This window comes from Tursiops truncatus, chromosome 11 (genome assembly GCF_011762595.2).
Source record: "Tursiops truncatus isolate mTurTru1 chromosome 11, mTurTru1.mat.Y, whole genome shotgun sequence".
Classification (NCBI taxonomy): Eukaryota; Metazoa; Chordata; class Mammalia; order Artiodactyla; family Delphinidae; genus Tursiops; species Tursiops truncatus.
The window spans coordinates 62,032,574-62,056,311 of NC_047044.1; the positions used below are offsets into that span (position 1 = coordinate 62,032,574).

A 23,738-nucleotide genomic window follows, 5' to 3' on the forward strand; every position below is an offset into this window, starting at 1 on the left:
AAAATAGTGGAAATAACTACCGCAGAGCAGAATAAAGAATGAAAAGAATTGAGGACAGTCCCAGAGACCTCTGGGACAACATTAAATGTACCAACATTCGAATTATAGGTGTCCCAGAAGAAGAAGAGAAAAAAGAGGGACAGAGAAAATATTTGAAGAGATTATAGTTGAAAACATTCCTAATATGGGAAAGGAGACAGTCAATCAAGTCCAGGAAGCACAGAGAGTCCCATACAGGATAAATCCAAGGAGAAACACGCCAAGACACATATTAATCAAACTATCAATAATTAAATATAAAGAAAAAATATTAAAAGCAGCAAGGTAAAAGCAACAAATAACATACAAGGGAATCCTCATAAGATTAACAGCTGATCCTTCAGCAGAAACTGCAAGACAGAAGGGAGTAGCTGGACATATTGAGAGTGATGAAAGAGAAAAACCTACAACCAATTTACTTTACCCAGCAAGGATCTCATTCAGATTCAATGGAGAAATTAAAACCTTTACAGACAAGCAAAAGCTAAGAGAATTCAGCACCACCAAACCAGCTCTACCACAAATGCTAAAGGAACTTCCCTAGGCAGGAAACACAAGAGGAGGAAAACACCTACAATAACAAACCCAAAACAATTAAGAAAATGGTAATAGGAACATACATATCGATAATTACCTTACATGTAAATGGATTAAATGCTCCAACCAAAAGACATAGACTAGCTGAATGGGTACAAAAACAAGACCTGTATATATGCTGTCTATAAGAGACCCACTTCAGACCTAGGGACACGTACAGACTGAAAGTGAGGGGATGGAAAAAGATATTCCATGCAAATGGAAATCAAAAGAAAGCTGGAGTAGTAATTCTCATATCACACAAAATAGACTTTAAAATAAAGAGTATTACAAGAGACAAAGAAGGACACTACATAATGATCAAGGGATCGATCCAAGAAGTAGATATAACAATTCTAAATATTTATGCACCCAACATAGGAGCACCTCAATACAAAAGGCAAATGCTAACAGCCATAAAAGGGGAAATCGACAGTAACACAATCATAGTAGGGGATTTTAACACCCCACTTTCACCAATGGACAGATCATTGAAAATGAAAATAAATAAGGAAACACAAGCTTTAAATGATACATTAAACAAGATGGACTTAATTAATATTTATAGGACATTCCATCCAAAAACAACAGAATACACTTTCTTCTCAAGTGTTCATGGAACATTTTCCAGGATAGATCATATCTTGGGTCACAAATCAAGCCTTGGTAAATTTAAGAAAATGGAAATCATATAAAGTATCTTTTCTGACCAAAATGCTATGAGACTAGATATGAATTACAGGAAAAAAATCTGTGAAAAATACAAATACATGGAGGCTAAACAATACGCTACTACATAACCAAGAGATCACTGAAGAAATCAAAGAGGAAATTAAAAAATACCTAGAAACAAATGACAATGAAAACACAACGACCCAAAACCTATGGGATGCAGCAAAAGCAGTTCTAAGAGGGATGTTTATAGCAATATAATACTACCTCAAGAAACAAGAAAAATCTCAAATAAACAACCTAACCTTACACCTGAAGCAATTAGAGAAAGAGGAACAAAAAAACCCCAAAGTTAGCAGAAGGAAAAAAGTCATAAAGATCAGATCAGAAATAAATGAAAAAGAAACGAAGGAAACAACAGCTAAGATCAATAAAACTAAAATCTGATTCTTTGAGAAGATAAACAAAATTGATAAACCACTAGCCAGACCCATCAAGAAATAAAGGGAGACAACTCAAGTCAATAGAATTAGAAATGAAAAAGGAGAAGTAACAACTGACACTGCATAAATACAAAGGATCATGAGAGATTACTACAAACAATTACATGCCAATAAAATGGACAACCTGGAAGAACTGGACAAATTCTTAGAAAAGCACAACCTCCTGAGACTGAACCAGGAAGAAATAGAAAATATAAACAAACCAACCACAAGCACTGAAATTGACACTGTGATTAAAAATCTTCCAACAAACAAAAGTCCAGGACCAAAGGGATTCACAAGTGAATTCTATCAAACATTTAGAGGAGAGCTAACACCCATCCTTCCAACAATCTTCCAAAATATAGCAGAGGGAGGAACACTCCCAAATTCATTCTACGAGGCCACCATCACCGTGATACCAAACCCAGACAAAGATGTCACAAATAAAGAAAACTACAGGCCAATAGCACTGACGAACACAGATGCAAAAATCCTCAACAAAATACTAGCAAACAGAATCCAACAGCACATTCATACACTACGATCATGTGGGGTTTATCCCAGAAATGCAAGGATTCCTCAATATATGCAAATTAATCAATGTGATAAACCATATTAACAAATTGAAGGAGAAAAACTATATGATCATCTCAATAGACACAGAAAAAGCTTTCAACAAAATTCAACACCCATTTATGATAGAAAATCTCCGGAAAGTAGGCACAGAGGGAACCTACCTCAATGTAATAAAGGCCACATATGACAAAACCACAGCCAACATCGTTCTCAATGGTGAAAAATTGAAAGCATTTCCTCTAAGATGAGGAACAAGACAAGGTTGTCCACTCTCACCAGTATTATTCAACACAGTTTTGGAAGTTTTAGCCGCAGCAATCCGAGAAGAAAACAAAATAAAAGGAATCCAAATCAGAAAACAAGAAGTAAAACTGTCACTGTTTGCAGATGACATGACACTATACATAGAGAATCCTAAAGATGCCACCAGAAAACTACTAGAGCTAATCAATGAATTTGGTAAAGTAGCAGGATACAAAATTAATGCACACAAATGTCTCACATTCCTGTACACTAATGATGAAAAATCTTAAAGAGAAATTAAGGGAACACTCCCATTTACCACTGCAACAAAAAGAATAAAATACCTAGGAATAAACCTACCCAAGGAGACAAAAGACCTGTATGCAGAAAACTATAAGACACTGATGAAAGAAATTAAAGATGATACAAACAGATGGAGAGATATATACCATGTTCTTGGACTGGAAGAACCAACATTGTGAAAATGACTATACTACCCAAAGCAATCTACAGATTCAAGGCAATCCCTATCAAACTACCAATGGCATTTTCCACAGAATAGAACAAAAAATTTCACAATGTGTATGGAAACACAAAAGACCCTGAATAGCCAAAGCATTCTTGAGAAAGAAAAATGGAGCTGGAGGAATCAGGCTCCCTGACTTCAGACTATACTACAAAGCTACAGTAATCAAGACAGCATGGTACTGGCACAAAAACAGAAATATAGATCAATGAAACAGGATAGAAAGCCCAGAGATAAACCCACGCACATATGGTCACCTTAGTTTTGATAAAGGAGGCAAGAATATACAGTGGAGAAAAGACATTCTCTTCAATACTTAAACTCAAAATGGATTAAAGACCTAAATGTAAGGCCAGATACTATCAAACTCTTAGAGGAAAACATAGGCAGAACACTCTATGACATAAATCACAGCAAGATTCTTTTTGACCCACCTCCTAGAGAGATGGAAATAAAAACAAAAATAAACAAATGGGACCTAATGAAACTTCAAAGCTTTTGCGCAGCAAAGGAAAACATAAACAAGATGAATAGACAACCCTTGGAATGGGAGAAATATTTGCAAATGAAGCAACTGACAAAGAATTAATCTCCAAAATTTACAAGCAGTTCGTGCAGCTCAATATCAAAAAAACAAACAACTCAATCCAAAAATGGGCAGAAGAACTAAATAGACATTTCTCTAAAGAAGATATACAGATTGCCAACAAACACATGAAAGGATGCTCAATATCACTAATCATTAGAGAAATGCAAATCAAAACTACAATGAGGTATCACCTCACAGCAGTCAGAATGGCCATCATCAAAAAATCTACAAACAATAAATGCTGGAGAGGGTGTGGAGAAAAGGGAACCCTCTTGCACTGTTGGTGGGAATGTAAATTGATACAGCCACTATGGAGAACAGTATGGAGTTTCCTTAAAAAACTAAAATCAGAACTACCATATGACCCAGCAGTCCCATTACTGGGCATATACCCTGAGAAAACCATAATTCAAAAAGAGTCATGTACCACAATGTTCACTGCAGCTCTATTTTCAATAGCCAGGACATGGAAGCAACCTAAGTGTCCATCGACAGATGAATGGATAAAGAATATGTGGTACATATATACAATGCCATGTTACTCAGCTTCAAAAAGAAACGAAATTGAGTTATTTGTAGTGAGGTACATGGACCTACAGACTGTCATACAGAGTGAAGTAAGTCAGAAAGAGAAAAATACCGTATGCTAACACATATATATGGAATCTAAAAAAAAAAAGGTTCTGAAGAACCTAGGGGCAGGACAGGAATAAAGACGCAGACGTAGAGAATGGAGTTGAGGACACAAGGAAGGGGAAGCTGGGACAAAGTGAGAGAGTGGCATGGACATATATACACTACCAAATGTAAAATAGATAGCTAGTGGGAAGCAGCCACATAGCGCTGGGAGATCAGGTAGGTGCTTTGTGACCACCTAGAGGTGTGGGATAGGGAGGATGGGAGGGAGACGCAAGAGAGAGGAGATATGGGGATATATGTTTACGTATAGCTGATTCACTTTGTTATACAGCAGAAACTAACACACCATTTTAGGGCTTCCCTGGTGGCGCAGTGGTTGAGAGTCCGCCTGCCAATGCAGGGGACACAGGTTCGTGCCCTGGTCCGGGAAGATCCCACATGCCGCGGAGCGGCTGGGCCCGTGAGCCATGGCCGCTGAGCCTGCGCGTCCGGAGCCTGTGCTCTGCAACGGGAGAGGCCGCAATAGTGAGAGGCCCGCGTACCGCAAAAAAAAAAAAAAAAAAAAAAAAAAAAACCACACACACCACTGTAAAGCAATTATACTCCAATAAAGATGTTAAAAAAATCATCATAATAAAAGCTAACATTTAAGTGTTTGCTTTGTGCGAGGCACTGTGAATTTTTGTCTTATTTATTTTTCACAACAACCCTACAAAGCCAGAACTATCACTCTCAACTTTTTATGGAAAAGAAAAGAGAGATATGGATTAGGGTTACAGAGCCAGAGGATGGCAGAGCCAGGATTCAAACCAGGTCTAACTCCACAGGTTCTCGACCTGAAAAGGTTATGAAAATTCTCCCAAGGCTCTTAAGAGGAAAGCAATCAGAATTAATAATTTAGTTTAGGAGCATCTAAATGCTTCAGGATTTACAGTCAGGAGTTAATTTTTTTAAATCATCTCCCTTCATGTGAAAGATAACGCAGAAATCCCCTCCAAATAAAGTTTTCAGCCATTCACTAGAGAAATTATTTAAAACATATTTCAACTACCTTTAAACAGAGAACAAAAAATAGAAAGGGGCTATTTTTATTTGTATGGTCAGATGATACATACAGGAAGGAAATCAGATTAGCACACATGAACTACTCTGTCTGTAAACATGCACAGAGAAAATGGTTTGACTTAAACAGATAAAGCACCCATTTTAAAACACTGGTTTTGTATTCCTTTTTGGAGGGTTATAGTGAATATAAAATTGAATTACCTGTCACTAATTTCTTTTTTTTAAATTAAGTAAGCAGATTTGCTAGGATGAATCAAACTACCCTGCTAAGAAACATGGCTCTTTCAAATTAGATAGTTAATAATCCAAAGGATAAAAAGAAGGAATATGGATTCTCATTTCACAACAGATGGAAACAAAAGTCTGATGTATTTTTTTCTGATTCCTCCCTCACTGTGCTTTTATTTTGTATTTTTCAATGTAATTAATTAGGAAAAAAGAAGATAATGTGGACTAAATAAAAAATTTTACCAAAAAATGATCGGGAGGTGATAGGGGAACTGGGAGTTGATAAATTTGAGGAAGAATTAGAAAGAACGAACATTTCCACTCAGGATTATCTAGAGGTTATCAAAGAACAAACCACAAGGAAATGTAACATAAATACAGACATCTGATGAGAATTGAGAGTCAGATGACACTTAGCCAAGAGATCTACTGAACTGGTACCAAAAAAAAAAAGCCTCACAACACGCTATTCACCAAGCAACATTAGTATGATGCTCTGCAAAGTTTTTCTCGGTCCCCTCGGGTATTTAGTCATCCAAGCAGACCAGGTCTCTTTGGGTCTAAAATCATGACAGACATTTCAAGGTAGCTTGCCAGAAATGAAACCAAAAGGTTAACTTGCAGTTTCAGTAAGTGGCTGACAAGTTTGTTCAGTGAGCATTCCTCGGGTGCCCAAAGCACAATGCCACAAAAACATGGATTTCTGACAGAACAAGCTTGGTTCAAATGTTTAATATACTTGTTCAGGTTTAAGAGAGGTGACGTAAAAGAAACAAAAAAAGAATAAAATGAATTCCTAGGAACTGAATCCTAGGAATATACTTTAAGTATAATAGGGAAGACTTCCCTGGTGGCATAGAGGCTAAGAATCCGCCTGCCAATGCAAGGGACATGGTTCGAGCCCTGGTCCGGGAAGATCCCACATGCCACAGAGCAACTAAGCCCGTGCGCCACAACTACTGAGCCTGCGCTCTACAGCCCGCCAGCCACAACAACTGAGCCCGCGCGCCTCAACTACTGAAGTCCGCGCACCCTGGAGCCTGTGCTCTGCAACAAGGGACGCCACCACAATGAGAAGCATGCACACAGCAACGAAGAGTAGTCCCTGCTCGCTGCAACTAGAGAAGGCCTACATGCAGCAACGTAGACCCAAAGCAGCCAAAAATAAATAAAGAGGGCGCTTCCCTGGTGGCGCAGTGATTAAGAACCCACCTGCCAATGCAGGGGACACAGGTTCGAGCCGTGGTCCAGGAAGATCCCACATGCCGCAGAGCAACTAAGCCCGTGTGCCACAACTACTGAGCCCGCACACCTAGAGCCCGTGCTCTGCAACAAGAGAAGCCACCTCAATGAGAATCTCACGCACTGCAATGAAGAGTAGCCCCCACTCGTTGCAACTAGAGAAAGCCATGCACAGTAATGAAGAACCAAAGCAGCCAAAAATCAATCAATCAATCAATATATAAATATTAGGAAGGAAGGGAGAAAGGAAGGGAGAAAGGAAGAAAGAAAGAATAACAGGGAAGCTTAATGATGAAACTCTGTAGCTAATCTGTTTGATTGTTAATAATCACTCTCCAATTTATTACGAATTTTATTTTATAAATTTTAATTTCCATGTATTGGAGTTTCATTTTTTAAAACACAAGACTTACAGATATATTTTATATGTGCATTAAAAAAATGGAAAGCAAATACAGTAAACCGTTAATAGCCATCATTTCTAGGTGATGAGATTGGATGTTTTGTATATTATTCCACAGCTTTACTAGGTTTCCATAATTTAGAGAAGTTCTCTTTTTCAGGATATAAAAATAATATATGTTCATTATAGAACATCAAGGTAACAGTTAAGTATAAAGAAGAAAATAAAAATGATATTGGATTTTCTTAATTTGAAGGCCATACCACAGAGAGCAGATTCTTACCAAAATAAGTTAAAATAATGCCCAGTTTTCAGTTTCCTAGAGAAATTATGACATTGTGAGCAGGATTTTCCAATCTTCTAAAATCAATTGTCTTCTTTTTCTTTCCCCCAAAGCAACTGGTAATTCAATGCATATATGGAGGTGAGAAGGAGGAAACTATGTCCTGGTTGGATTAAAAAAATCTTGGAATGCTTACTTGCCAGGGCACCAATTCATCACAGAAGGAAGCAGGAAACATGGACCTCAGGTCTCCTGAAAGAGGAGGAAGAGGTCTGAGGACATAGGGGCCCAGCAGGGCATTATTTAACAGCATGTCCAATGTCAGCTGGGCAGGCAAGTTGCTGCTTAAAGATGAATCGCTCCCTGGCCATGGTTTCACACTCCAACCAGATCTCAGGAACTACCTGGGGCCCAAAAGTAGAGATTTCTACATTTTGAATAAGATGTGCACAGTTTCATTACCACAGTAAGAAGCTAAAAGCAAAGACAGAATTAACTTATGTATCAACATGAGGAGATACATATTATACGCCACGAAAAGTGAAAAACTGTTGACTATGCAGACACATGAAAAGGTCTCCAGTAATAAAAGAACACAAAATATTATGTATATAATTACAATTGTGCACGTAAAAACTATTCACATACAATTATACGGATTGGAGGGGATATAAAATCCCCTAAGTAGTTGGGATGAGGTAGGGATGAGGTACTCTGGAGAACTTTACCATTTCTTTACCACTTTGTTTACTGAAAGAGCTCTGTATAAAATCAAAGTAATTTTAAAAGACCTTAAATATAGGTTAGGTAAGGAGACAGCTATAAGGAGAGCTGTGAACCTCATAAATCAAGCCTTCTTCCAAACTTCTAAATTCTATTGTGAAACATACTTGAGATTCAAAGAAAAAAATTACTCGCTGATCACGACACACAGTGACCACTTCAGTTTGGGAGTTCCTGGATCTTTCAGTCTGTTATACAGAATATCCACTAGGGGTCACCATTATGTTTAAATAGTGATGATGTTACAATGTTTATTAGCAATAAGTTTAGACAAATTTTCATTTCTTCTACAACACAAAGCCTCCTTTCTCAATGGTCAGCATGTACACAATTTATGGTTCTCTGGCAGAAAGAGACATCACAGTCTTGCATGATTCTACTGTTTGAACATAATAACAACGATAACCTGGAAAAGAAGCTGATCTTTAGTATAAAACCATGCAAAATCTCCAAATCAGAAACATGGAGGAAAGCCAACCTTGGCTTCTTATCTTTCAACTCTGCCAATGATTAAACAGGAATTTTCACCTGTAAGAGTAACAGAGGGAAGGAGGATGTGCTCTGAGAACCAGCGAACATAATGCTTCAGCTTTTTAAGCAGCCATGGTCACTGGTCTTGGGGCTGGTGTCAGAGAAGAAATATATTAAATAAGTGATCACCCAGTCAGGTGTATCTTTTACAACGTGATCGGCGCTGAGAAGGAAAAAGACAAAGATCTCTGAGCCCACGTAATGAGGAATTTAATTTGTACTAGAGTTTCAGGAAGAGCCTGTTAAAAGGATAGGCTGATGCGGGCTTCAGCGTGGGGGTAGGGGTGTGGGGAGGGCTACTTTACACAGCAACGAGGTATTTGTATAAGTCCCGTGAGGGAGAAAAGCCTTGACAAGTCTAAGAAAGACTGGTGGGGCTGAAGCACAGTGAAAGAGGTGGAGTGAGACAAAATGAGGCCATAGAAGAAAAGCAGGGTCAGGTCACTTTTCCTAACCCATCGAGCGGCCTTTAAAGGGCTTTAGAAAGGGAATGACAGAATAACAATGATAATACAGTTATCAGTGATAATACAGGCTCTTTAAACTCATAACACCATCTGACAGATACCATAAAGGAGGCAGGACACCTATACCAGATTAAATTTGTTTTTCTACAGTGAGAGTGTGTCCATAATCACCTTGAATCATTATAAACAGAGCTTCCACTCCCAACTCCACGCTCCACCCTGGGTGAAGGTACCTTGAATCACTCAGAGACTCTTCCCTGGGAGCTCACTGAGGAGAGTTTTCCTCAGAAGGATGGGTGATTAACCTGCCTCGCTGCCTGGGGGAAGGGAGGAAAGAAAGAGTCCACATTCACAGTCTGGAAAGGGGCCATCTGCCTAGGGTAAACCTGAAGCTTCCTGAGCCACTTGGCATCAGGAAAATGGCTGTGCGTGGACTAAAAGAACACAATACTTAGAGCTTTGCCCTGAGAATCCAAGTGGGGTACCTTGGCTGAGCCGAGCACAGTGGGCTCCTTCCTCAGAGTGACTGATGCAGGACCCAGGGTTAGCAGTGGGACAGCATTGCTGGTCACAAGGTGAGGATCGGTTTTCAGTAGCGCCCCACGAGGCACTGAGGAGCAGCAGCAGACAATGGGGTTCTTCCCATTTGGGTGTGGAAGCTACACTGACCACCTCTCCTCCTGTACTACCTATATCCCAGGGGGTTCTTGCACAATTCAAGAGGAAAGAGGAGCCCCAAAAGACAGCGGACTTCCTTCCAATGAGGCATGTGGGTACCGATAAGATTGCAATGCGTGCTCCAGTTCACAGCAACTATACAAGTGTCCAAACCTAGCTAATGAAAGGGCAGAACTGGGACTGGAATAAAAAATTCCATGTTCTTTCCATTATTCTGTGATCCTCACTTGGGAAGGAACTTTAAAATCAAAACGTGATAGAGAAAATACAATCAATCCCACCCCCAGCACACAAAGAGGCACTCCGTCTACTTAACATTTATATGGTTGGGAATGTTCTACAGCATTCCAAAATGCTGTTCTTGATTTCAGTAGCTAGTTTTAGGTTCACATCCCTTTGAATTTCCGTAATATTTTGTTTAGAACTTTCTTACAGTGCTTATTTCACTCTACCTTTTTTTTTTTTTTTTGCGGTACGCGGGCCTCTCACTGTTGTGGCCTCTCCCGTTGTGGAGCACAGGCTCCGGACGCGCAGGCTCAGCGGCCATGGCCCACGGGCCCAGCCGCTCCGCGGCATGTGGGATCTTCCCGGACCGGGGCACGAACCCGCGTCCCCTGCATCGGCAGGCGGACTCTCAAACGCTGCGCCACCAGGGAAGCCCCTATTTCACTCTATCTTTTATGATTCTCATTTGTGCACCTATCTTTCCTATTTTATAGTATAAATAAACTTGAGGTCAGAGGCTGGTCTTAATTCATCTTTTATCTCCTGCAGTAATTAGCTCTGGGTATTACACTGCAGGCACCCAAAATTTTAGTTAAAATAAAGAAATTAAGATCTTTTCTGTCTCCTCACTTCCACCAATGGGAGTGGGTGGCTGGGAAAAACAAAGACAAAAATGAAGAGATACCAACTTAAAGGATATGGTTAACTGTTAATCTGAGAAGGCTGCTTATTTGTGTATCTCTAAGCCGCAAATATTTCATGCAAAAATTTGTGCCTCTCACAATTTTCATACAATTACATGAGGTCTGTAAGAATAACAGGATCACAGACTATCCTTGAGAGGAGTTACCAGAGTCTTTAGAGAGAGAGGATAAAACTTACAAGGCTTTCTTTTCTTTCATTTTCACTCGGTTATATACACATTTGCACAATCTCAAAGGCAGGACTGAACTCAGAAGACCTGGGACGAAAGGGGTGGGGAACAACTGGCAAGTACAGCATATGTACATACACTGGAACACTGGTGAGCAAATACCCTGCAGCAAAATAGGCAGCAACCACAAAAGGAATCCAAGTTTGGAAAGAACCTTTGCGCCACCAGCACTTCTTACCAAGACAAGCTAGAAAATGCCAACACGTAAGCGTAATCATAAACTGACATGTCTTACCCCTAAAAGGGCAGCAGGTAAGGGCCCAGGGGAAAAATAATGTGGGAACCTAGCCCAGGAAGGAATATATAAAAGGCGAGATCCTATTCTGAAGCAGAAGACAAACACAATTAAATGAAGTGAAAGACAGTAGGACAAAGTCAATGGATGAAGGAAGAAAAACAAATACACAAAGGTCACAGATGATCTCAAATACACAAAGACAGAATGGAATGTGTACATCAATGCCATGAAAAACAGAAGCTGCAGTAATATCCTAAAGCAAAGGATGTGGGTCCAAGAGAAGATGCCACCGTTGAACTTCAAGGGCAGTTTTAAATAGCGGAGAGTTGCAAAACAGAGCTGAGGCAGGGCTCATTCTCAGAACCACCCAAAGGAGGGAGGCCCCCCAGTTTCAACACTTTAATCAGGCTGTGGTAGAGACCATTTGATCAGCTCGTTGGTGAACAACCAGCAAATAAGGTACTGACGTCTTTGAGATCTTTTAGATTGATAGAAATGATCTTGGTACAAGTTTTGAACAATCCTTAAATAGAAACGTTAGGATAAAGAATCCCGATTAAACATGGCAGAATAACACATCTATCTATCCCCACTCCTTCCTAAAACACCACTAGAATGATAATAAAGGTCTGTAGCAGGACAAAGAAACAATCAGTTCAGGAAGAGACAGCATCAAGAGTTGTCTCTATAAACATAATAATAATAATAAAACAATAGATTAACTGTAAAAAAAAAAGAGAGAGAGAGAAAGAAAGGAAATGTAATCCTAGTAAACCAAGTGACTTAGTTGTGAATAATATTTACCTAATCAAAATAATGCAAACACTGAATGCTGACTTAGCAACAACAAAAGTAGTACATTGAACAGACAGCCCACAATGAGTATGAGATGGGAGATGTGAAGGAAGGGGTAAAGGGAAGGGGAGTGTGTGGTGTCCAGGTGGTTGGGGGAAGAATGTGTAAGAGAGAAAAATTCTAATCTTTTACCTACAGAGGTAAATGCCAGAAGAAACAGTTAAAACAGTTGAAAGAAGCTGTCTCTGGGGAAGAAGAGGACACTGCTTATTTTTGTTGTTGTTACAAACCTCGTAGTAGCATTTGACTCTGTAAAATAGATTCCGTAATCTCATTTAAAAATAAAAATTAAGTAAAGAGGAATGCTAATATTGATATAATGTTGTAATATAATATTGATGAGAATCAATATGTGCGCACAGTCTCTTGAGATTTAGAAGATCTAAATTAAAAGATCTATTGAAGGTAGAGACAAGTTGCCAGGACCAATCACTCTCCAATCTGTAGAGTCATCTGCTTTTTTCATTATCTGACACTTCCATCTTCACAGATGTTTACGAAAGGAAATATTTCTAAATTCGAAATGTTCCTTCTGTTTAGTTCCACAAACATTTATAGAATTCTACTATGTGCCAGGTACTAATGCTAGAAACTGGGGACATGAAGAAATAATAAAAAAAAAAGAATGTTCCTGATTATAAAGACTTTAAGAGTCCAGTAGGGGAATAAGACACACGAACAAACCATAATCTATGGGACAGTCAGAGAGAGCTTTTTATAAATGCAGCGCAGATCATGGGAGTGGGGACTGTGATAAAGCTGGTCAAGGAAGCCTTCTTAGTGTTAGTGGTAGCTGAGCACACCCCTAGCAGACTGAGGGAGCAAGCCAGGGGGTCCCAGGCAGTCTTGTCCAATGCCGGCTGCCTCCTGATGTCTTAACAGTACTTGGAGCACAGAAAGCACACAGTAAATACGTGCTGACCTGAGGTTCTGTCAGCAACCCAGGTATCATTAGAATAAACTCTTTTCTATTAAAACTATTTGGAATTAATCAGTTACTTGTATGCAAAACATCTTAAGGATCAGACTACAGGAAGTTGCCTCCCTGCACAAAACCTTCCATTTTCTTCTAAATCCAAGTGTGGCCAAGAGCTACTAATTTACAGAGGAGTTAAGAGTGTATGTGGTTTGAATAATCAATTCTTTGGGCCTTGACAAAAGAGAGTTCATTTCTGGCCTCTTCTCCTTGCAAAGCTGCTAATAACTGAGGTGTGTGGGAAGCTTTATATCCAGGCTCTCGTAGCTTCCAAGCCACTGAAAGATGTTCTATGGGTCATTCCTTTCAAAGAGCATATGGCTCAGAACGAGGAGATATGAACCTGCCACATCCTCATTTCTCCCTTGCCTCTCATAGTGAGAGCATCTTGCGGCCCTGAGTATGGTTTTAACCTTTATCAAGATATGAATTTCATACGGCATGCCCTTAAATACCAGATAAAGTTTGGGTTTTGTAGAAACTAAAGAAACAACAGCCAGCTCCAATGTTGACAGGTTAAAGTGATTTCCAAGGGTAATTTTGAGACATCAGATTTTTGTCATACAGTAAGTTTAGAATCTAACCCCTGTGATGTTAGTGAACAAAGCTATGTTTATTATTACCCCAAATTGTCCTTACTCAATTTCCACTAAGTATTTTCTTCAACCATGTGTTCTCTTCCATATTTCCCCATTTTCCCTGTTACATTGTTAATTTTTTTCTGAAGGTCCTATTTTAAAGATTTATGTAACATTTGAGAAAAGAAATCTAAAATATACATAAATATGCAACCTAAGGTCACTCCAAGTCAATTCTGTATGGAAAATCACTCACTAAATTTTTAGATAAGCATGTGCATGTAATTGTTCTAGCAGTACAATGCTGCAAGCAGTATTACTTTTTTCTTTCGAGAGAGACTGGTGGAGAATGTTACTTTTATATACTACACTCAAGGAGCCGCCCTCACAATGAAGCACACCTCACAACTGGAGGAAATGAAATCTAACAAGGTAACAGAAATAGTTTGAAAGAGGTTGAATCCCTCTAGAAGTAAGTAGGAAACTCCTACTAAAAGTGTTAAAATGACTTTCATTTCATTTAATCCTATATAAAGCATTAATACAATTCAGTAAGTTTAAAATCTGCATTAAATCCAATGCCATTAAAAAAAAATCAAACTAAATGCCTTCTTCAAAATCTACAAAGACATACGGGGTAAAAATGTCAAGGTGTAATCTCTTCTTTTGCTACAGAATCCATACAATATAACCCAGCCCTACAAACAATCCATTTCTGGGAAAGACATGAATAGATTCAAGAACAAAGGTGGGAAAAGAAAGTGACAAACACAAATTGAGAGACTTTTTACCACTAAGAAAAGTCTCCCTTGGAAAGCTCTAGGGAGACAGGGCATTGGTTCTCCATACCAGCAACCACCACCTGGGAACCTGACAGAAATGCAAATTCTCGAACCCCAACCTGCACCTACTGAATCAGAAACCCTGAGAACAGGGTCCTGCAATCTGTATATGAACAAGTCCTCCAGTGGTTCTGATGTAGGCTAAAATGTGAGAACCACTGACATAGAGTGAGATGTCAGGAGGGCTTGAGGTCTTGCCTTGGGAATTCCAACATTTAACACAGGAGAAGGAGCCTGCAAAGATGACTAGGAGCAACATGAAGAGAGGAGTAAGAAAATGAGGAGAGTGTCTCAAGAGGCAGAGTGGCAAATAGTACTGAGATATCACTTATGGCAGCTTCAGAAGGGACTGGAATGGGCTGAGAAGTGAGAAGGTGTTGAGAAAACAGGGATAGTAAATATAGACAGTTCTCAGCAGTCTGATCATAAAGGGGAGACAGACAGGGTAGAGACGGAAGTGGTCGACAAGGGAGGATTTTTTTTTTGGCCATGCCACACAGCTTGCAGGATCTTAGTTCCCCGACCAGGGATCGAACCTGGGCCCCAGCAGTGACAGCGCCGAGTCCTAACCACTGGATCACCAGGGAATTCCCAAGGGAGGACTTTTTTTTTAAAAGAACAGTAATGAGTATGATGAACTTCTGGGGGAATAATCTGGTTGAGAGGGAGAGAGTGACAGTACGAGAGAGACAGGGAGCTGACTGCAGTGGCATCCCGAGGGGGCAGTGCAGCTGTCTGACTCAGCGGGAGGAGACTTTACTACTTACAGCATTTAGAATTGCTATCCATGGTGATAAGAAAAAGCCGACCAACTTTTTGTTGGTTTTATTACTGCTTTTAAAATTCCTATAGATACTGCACCCCTCACTGCCTGCACTGGGGTGGCCCACTCCCACTGCCCTGTCCTTGGTGTCACGGGACGATAGTAAAAGGTTTCTGAAAAGGGAGGAGGAGATGGGATCAAAAGCCCAGGTGAAAGGACTGCCCTTGGCTAGGAGGGACAGATCACCTCTTCAACCAGAAGGGAGGAGGTGATAAACATGATGGGCACTGATGTGGTGAGTTTGAAGTCTAATAGCAGGAAGGAGATGCCATCAAATGGCTTCTCTTCCATGAGGTCACATGCAAGACCATCCCTACTGTGAGATGCTATGTCACATTCTCTTGGCCTGCTGTAACTAAATGTCTGCTTCGTCATATCCATTCTCACTAAGCAACCTTCTATGTGTGATCAAGCTCCTCTCGTAGGCCTGCCGGTGGGGCAAGAATGTGCTGACCACACAGACTTGAATGTGTCTCAGTGGTTTCTCACAGTAAATTGATAAACTGGTTTTTGAACATGATTTGGTTTCTTTGTAGCCTGACAACAGATATGAGACAGATCATGGTCCTTTTTATAGTTACATTCCTTACTGAGTTATTTTCTCAGGATCTGATTGCTTTTGCACAAAGTGACTACAGTAAATCTCTGGGCCTACAGAGGCATGGACCAGATCCATAATTAAGCAGCCAATCAGAGGACTCCCCTTTTCTGCCATGCCTTGCTCAGCAAAAGCTGGCTTTTCATTAGCTGTCACTGGCCTGATTTCCACCTCTTTTCTCTCAATTCATTTCTACATCCATCTGTTCATTAAGATATTTTAAACTGGCTATCACTGAATTGACCTACTAGTTTTTGCAGGGAGGAATTTCCAAGAATAATGCAGGAAGTAAAACAAGGACTTCAGTGAAATCGATTGGTATACCACCATTGCTCATTTATTTATTCCATTATCCATTCAACAAATATTTACAGACTATAAACCTTGTGCAAGGCTTGATATTAGAACCATGGGGGATCCAAAGTCCTCAAAGGATTATAATCCAGAAATAAAAGCAATTATTAGTTCCACAAAACACAGTCTTGTGGAAATGGACTCTAACTGACGGCAGGGGGGAAGTTAGAAATAAAGAAAAAACTCTTTATAGTAAAAGTGATTAACTAGAAACAGGCTATCAAAGGAAATTCTGGAGGCTGAGTAACTTTAAAAATATGATGACTTAGAAACAGACAGCCTTGCCTAGAGGCAAAGGTTCCAGCAACCCGCCTGGAATTAAGCACAGAAGTGACTCAGAACTTTCTGATATATAAAGAACACGCCAGTCTCTTTGCAGAAGGAATAAGTCAGGCTGTGAAATAGTTTAAAAGTTTATTTAGGGTTCTTACCCCCAAATGCTCAGGGACTGAAATCCTTGGGTTGCCTTGCAAACTAAATCTGTCTCTCCTTCTTATCTTTGCCCCACTTGCTCCTCTCCATTACAGTTCATGCTCAGGCATTTAAAAGATGCAGTTTTTCCATAACCTGGAATTTTCTGCCATTGAATCATGTCAGCTACGCATAGACACACTACCACTCAAGTTCTGTATAAATGATTTGATGACGTTGGGTATTTTAAAAGTGCCTACCACACAGCAGATGCTCAATTAAGATTCATTTCCTCCTTTCCTTCCTTCTGTTTTTTCTCTTCCCTGGTGAGGGAGGGAAAAAACAGGAACCAACAAAAAAGACAGGTCTCCTGTAAGACAGCATTCTTACTGAAAAGGTTTAAACCACTTCTCATTGCCTACCTTGTGTCTGCGGGATGTAAGGAGACAGGAGTTTTGACCTTTTCTTTTCATATCCCTTCTGTGTGATGTCCCCTAAAATAGCAAGAACAGAAACTTAGGTTATGCATTATTCTTACTCTGTGGTTGTTCACTGTAGAAATAAAATTAATTACAGAGTGTTACAGAATTACTACATAGAGAGTAGGAAAAAAATGTATAGTTCTTTGCCAAGGATTTTGCTATGTGTGATTTCCCACAGGATTGGAGCTGACTTCTTGTGGAAAATTGCAGGGTTTGTCCCTACACCAATCTAGCAGAGCAGTATGCTGCATTCCATGTCAGAGATTCCCAAGTTCCTAGGGCACCCCTGTTTCCGTGGTATTTAAGATATACCAAAATGGAACGTGGCAAGGCTGGCAGACAAATGAACTTCTCTCCAAGGTTTTAGTTTGACCAAATGAATGCAATTGACTTGGGAGGTATTCAATTACATTGCTCTACAGAACCACATAAAAATCAAAAGTCCAGTTAAGGGGAGAAGTCAAGGTTCACGCACTGGGATGGGATTTTTGAAATGCACTTTTGCACCCTAGGATCTGTGCTGGAACTTGGAGCTGGAATTCCCATATCCTCTCCACTTGGTTCACTGGTTTGTATTATTTCTATTCATGTATGTCTTTTTCACAAGGTTAAATGAAAAAGTACATATACAATAAATGCAATAAGGATAAAACTGATTAATAGAGGAGAAACTCTGTGGCTGAAGAGTTCAAGAAATATGCTTGGTCCTAAAGAAAGGGTAGAAAATGGATGGGCAGAGAGCATGGTTAAAAGGACCAGGAAATGCAGCAGGAGAACAAAGGGACATTTAAGGGACAGTGAGTAATTCAAAGCTGGGGGAATAAATATATCTGGTGAATAAATATATGTGGTGGGGAGAAAAAAGCCTATTCTGATGGATACAGAGATTTGAAATCATGGGTGATGAACGTTAGATGTGTTGGCCTCAGCATCTGACTGATGGAGCAGATGGCGGAGAGGCAGCAGGGCTCACTGAAAGGCTTAAGCAGGCGAGTAACACTTGCATATCACAGAGTGCAGCAAGTTTACTCTTCCTGAGGAGCGTGGAACCAAGGTAAAAGCCAGAGAGGCTAGTTCTTGCCCCAGTGCTACTACAGTGATCTGGGCTAGTAGCTTAAATTAAAGATAGAGGTAGAAGGGATGAAAAGAAGTGAATGGATTAAGAGAGACATTAGGGAGGAAGACTAGATAGGATTTGATGACTGGTTCAGTGTAGGATGGAGAAGGTTTTTGGCTTGAGCAACCAGGCAGATGGTCATGATATTCTCTGACAGAGAAATACAGCAAGAAGTGCATGTTTGGTGGGTTGAAGAAGATGAGAGTTGAGCTTAGGAAAGGGCTATGAGACACACAGGAGGAGATGTCCAATCAACAGTTGGCTACATGAATCTAGAACTTCAGAAAGAGATATTGATTTGGAACCATCAGGATATAGTTGAAAAATAAATCGATACAATCTCTGGAATAATCTGGCAATTTCTATCAAAATTCTGATTCACCAACTGCACTTCTAGGAATTTATTCAACGATAAAATTCACAGAGGTGCACAAAAATCAGTATAGGAATATTCCCTGACCCATTCTTTGTCATGGAAAAACTGGAAGGTCTCTAGATGCTTACATTATAGACCATCTGTATCAGTGGCTTTCAACTAGGAATGACTTTGCCCTCCAGGGGACAACTGACAACGTCTGGAGACATTTTTGTCACAACTAGAGGAAGGGATGCTACTAGCATCTAAAAGATAGAGGCCAGGATGCTGCTAAGCATCCTGCAATGCACAGGACAGGCCCACGACAAAGAATTAACCAGTCTAAAGTGTCAGTAGTGTTGAGGACAAGAAACCCTGATCCACATGATATTATGCAGGTATTCCAAATGTACTGGCACAGGAAGCTCTCTAAAATATATTAAGGGGGGACTTCCCTGGTGGCGCAGTGGTTGAGACGCCACACTCCCAATGCAAGGGGCCCAGGTTCGATCCCTGATCAGGGAACTGGATCCCACATGTACGCTGTGGCTAAGAGTTCACGTGCCACAACTAAGGAGCCGACGAGCCGCAACTAGGGAGCCCTCCTGCCGCAACTAAGGAGCCCACGTGCCACAACTAAGGAGCCCACCTTAAGGAGCCCATGTGCTGCAACTGGGGAACCGGCAAGCCAAAACTTGAGACCTGGCACAACCAAATAACTAACTAAATAAAAATATTTAAAAACTTTTTTAAAATAAAATAAAATATATTAAGGGTAAAAGGCAAGTTGCAGAACACTAGGTATAATAGGAACTAATTTTGTAAAAAAAAAAAAAGGTAATAGAAATGTTTGCATATATAAAGAAAATAGTCTAGAAGGCTATATATATACACACATATTAAATGTTTATCCTTGGGGGAATGAGATTATGGGGGATTTTCATTTGTTTTATATACTTTAACAGAGTTTGATTAAAAAAAAAAAGCCTGAACGACTTGTATAATCTTGACAATAAAGTTTTTTTCATTAAGAATGAATAGTTCTGTAGATATATATTTGTTAACATAATAAGATGGTCAAATTATATAACAGGAAAAAAGGCAAGACACTAAACAGTTTACACAGTATATTCAATTTCTGGAATAACAACATTTTTCTACATACATGTATATGCACAGAAAAAATTCTGGATTTTTATACACCAAAATATTGAGTGGTTAGTTATGGCCTGCAAGATTATGGATTGGTTTTAGCTTCTTTGCAGTTTTGCTTGCCTGTATTTTATAAGTTTTCTACAATGAGCATCCATTATTTCAAGAAACAAACATTTTAAAACTGCAATCATGACTACTTACTAGACTGTACAAATTTAATCACAATGGCCCTTCATCTCTGTTTTCCTAGTGAAGTAAGAAAAACCCACAGTGCATTTTTGGAAATCAAAACCAAGCCTTGTCAAATCAGCAAACTGCAGAGTTTAGGTAATCTCTAATAACACACAAAACTAATAGAGATGTGGGAGCCTACCAAGGAAACATTCCTGAGAAACAGGAAATCATGTCTTTTATTGCAAAAGAAACAAGCATTCTCCTGTCCCATTCCCCACTCACAAGCTCCCCTACCTCCACCACGCGCGCGCACACACACACACACACACACACACACACACACGCGCGCGCGTGCGCACACACACGCATGCACACATGCCACTCCCTGAAAAGCACAAAGACCACTTCTGCTGGCTCAGAACACATCTGATAAAGTGAAAGGCCTTTAAAAGCTTTCTTCAGTGTTTAGAGTATCAACCATTCACTGTCGGTAAATGATCGTGGGACAAACTGCTAGACTTGGTATCATGGACATTACTCAACAACCAACCATCCCGGGTTTTGAAAAAGGTCAATAAAGAGAGTCTGATTCAGCCATGCCAATGAGCTCCATTTGTTCCATAAACGAGCAAAGACAGTGAAGAGCCCTAGGAGAAGATGCACTGCAAAGAGAAGTGAGGACTATGGTGATATAACTTACAAATGCCCCCTCCCTTTTCTCTGAGTACAAGACCCTGCTCAAAAGTCACCTCCTCTGTGACACTTGCCACCAATTGTTAGTCACTTCCTCCTGGTGCCCCTACAACTCTGCACACACTTCTGTGATAGCACTCAGCACATCACTGGTATTTTAATTATTGGTTTACACATCTATGTCCCTACTAGACTGTGCACTGGAGGGCAGGGCCTGTGTCTTGTTTATCTCTGTAGCCCGCCTGCAGCCCGGCACAACAGACACTTATTGAATGAGTGACTGAATGAATTGGTAAAATGAACGCAGTGAAAGGACAATAAATCAACGAGACACATGTGCTTGGGTGGAAAACTGGAAATGGGAGAATGAGTGGGGAATGGGTCTTTACATTAGCAGGAGCTGAAACGCCCAGCGAGAGAAATTTAGTGAACCAAAAGTTTACTGAAATTCGACAGCTAGACCTCGAAGGTGGCCAGAAAAGCAAGAGAGGAATAGTACATAAATCACTGGGCACTAAAATCGGAAGGAACTCCCACCAGATAGCGAGGTATCCCTTAGTCAGAGAGCAAGACCAGACAGAAGGAATTCAGTTATCCCACGTAACTGAATTTGTTATCCACACTTCTGTCATTGCCTCCTATAGTCTGTGCTCTTATCACTCTTACCACCTGTAGCTAAGCACTAAAGCAATGCTTTTTTTGCACTAAAAAAATGCTTTTTGCTGCACTAAAGCAATGCTTTCTAAACTTGCCCAATTTTTAAGAATCACCCGAGGAATTTGTAAAAATACAAATTCCCAGGCCCCTCCCATGAAGATGCTGATCCACTAAGCTTGGATTAAGATCCAGATACCTGTGTTTCTAACAAGTTCCTTCCAATGAGTCTCAAAATCAAATCGCTGCACTGAAGAATCCTGTCTGGAGTGTGCTGGACAGTTCTGCTGACTTAATGTGAGAAGGGTGCGTGAGAAGGTTGTCTCGGCGACATGGCCTCCAGGGAGAGCACGGAGCCTCGGGAGCTCACAGATACTAAGTCACACCACAGGCATTCTTACTCACAACAGATTTTTTGCCAGCTGGCATATAAAACAAAAAGGAGTGCCGTAACTATACCTGTATAAAATTTGCATTAAAATGGCATAGAGCTAAGTTAAACCTGTTGCTCAAGTTTTTTGAGAAGTAAACAAATACAGGGAGGATTAGCCTTCCCCTCCCACTAGGGTAACGTATTTCTTCACCCACTTAGTGAACACTCAGAAGAGTAGCCACTTCCAGAGGTCTGCAGCACCCAGCAGGTGCGAAGGCTCCTGGCCTGATGAGACAGGGACCCAAGAGACCAGCCCTGAGCAGTCAGAGACCCACGTGACCCAAGACTGTCTAGATGCTTCAGCACCACCACAGTCTTGAAGAGCCACACCAGACCGATGGAGAGATGGGTGTGTGGGGCAGAACAGAAAGGAAGCGTGTTCCCAACTTCTCTCCTCGCCACCTGGGATCAATGAAAGTGGCTTGGCTCAGGCAGCCCGCAACTCATCTCCCAGCAGAATGACAGAGCGCCTGGGAGGAGGTGGGTGCGAGCCTGCCAGCCAACCCAGCCTCTTAAAGGTCAGCGATGATAGGAGGAATAGTCCCACAAGTCAGTTAGCAGTTCGGGGAGTGTATGTTTACACTGGAGGAGCGGCACCATGCTGTGGTTCAGAACCTAAGAGCTAGACACAGCTGCACCTGGAGCACAGCCTTATCACTTCCTGGCTATCTGACTCTAGACAAGTTTCACTTAACCTCTTGATACGTGTCGGTTTCCATGTCTGCAAAATGGGGAACAATAATATCCATGTTGCAAAGTTTTTATTTGTGATTAAAAGTACTTAGTGTGGGGACTTCCCTGGTGGCACAGTGATTAAGAATCCACCTCCCAATGCAGGGGACACGGGTTCAAGCCCTGGCCTAGGAAGATCCCACATGCCGCGGAGCAACTAAGCCCGTGCGCCACAACTACTAAGCCTGCGTGCTGCAACTACTGAAGCCCGTGTGCCTAGAGCCCGTGCTCTGCAACAAGAGAAGCCACCGCAATGAGAAGCCCACACACCACAACAAAGAGTAGCCCCCACTCGCCGCAAGTAAAGAAAGCCTGCACGCAGCAACAAAGACCCAACATAGCCAAAAATAAATAAATAAAATAAATAAATTTTAAAAATTAAAAATATAAAAATAAAAGTACTTAGTGTGGGCTCTGGGATATCAAAAGTTCCAATAGCCATAAACATTTACTGAAGGCCTACCCTACTGGCTGGGTGGGGCAAGGGCAGGCAACTATGTTCAGAGAGAGGAGACAAGGCACACAGCATCACTAATGCTCCACAATGAAGCGCCACGGACAGGTGCACACCAACTGCAGCGTGGGGCCCAGAAGGGAGTGTCGTGCTCTCTACTTGGGTACCGAAAGAAAGCTCTACAGAGTGGTGACATTGGTCTGGGTCTGGCCTTTCTACTATCAGAGCTATGACATGAACTCCTAATGGCGCAGTCACTTATTGCTTTACTAGTTTTCCTCTGCTGCATGGGTATGGCCGTGTTTGGTAGTTCCTTTATGATTCTCATCTCCCAGAGAGAAGTAGGGCAATGTTAAGTAATTCTCACAGATGACCTTGTGCAGCACCTTGAGCAATTAGGTGCTAAATAAACACAGGGTCTGGGAAATTCTGGAGGGTCACCAAGTCGGATGTAAGTATGGTGTTGTTGGACAAGGATTACAGCTTGTTGAGAGCAAGGATTACAGCTCTAGCCATAAACTCTTTCTGCTCCGAAGGAAATAAAAAGGTATGTGCCACTGCAGCTCTGCCTCAAAGTCACACCTATTCAGTCAGAGGGGGCAATGGCTGGGGGGATTTGGAAGATGCCAC

The 23,738-nt window shown here is 40.8% G+C and overlaps 1 protein-coding gene across 6 annotated transcripts in view; it reads right to left on the reverse strand.

Annotated features, from left to right (window-relative positions):
- DIP2B (disco interacting protein 2 homolog B) overlaps positions 1-23,738 on the reverse strand; it is a 233,019-nt gene that overhangs the window by 98,585 nt on the left and 110,696 nt on the right. For 5 of the 6 annotated variants that reach the window (XM_019934451.3, XM_073788683.1, XM_019934447.3 and 2 more), the window contains exon 2: positions 17,282-17,353. The exons of the other annotated variant lie outside the window; for it this stretch is intronic. In XM_019934451.3, the coding sequence (XP_019790010.1) occupies positions 17,282-17,353 (72 nt within the window). The remainder of the gene's footprint in view (positions 1-17,281; positions 17,354-23,738) is intronic. 6 annotated transcript variants of the gene reach the window in all.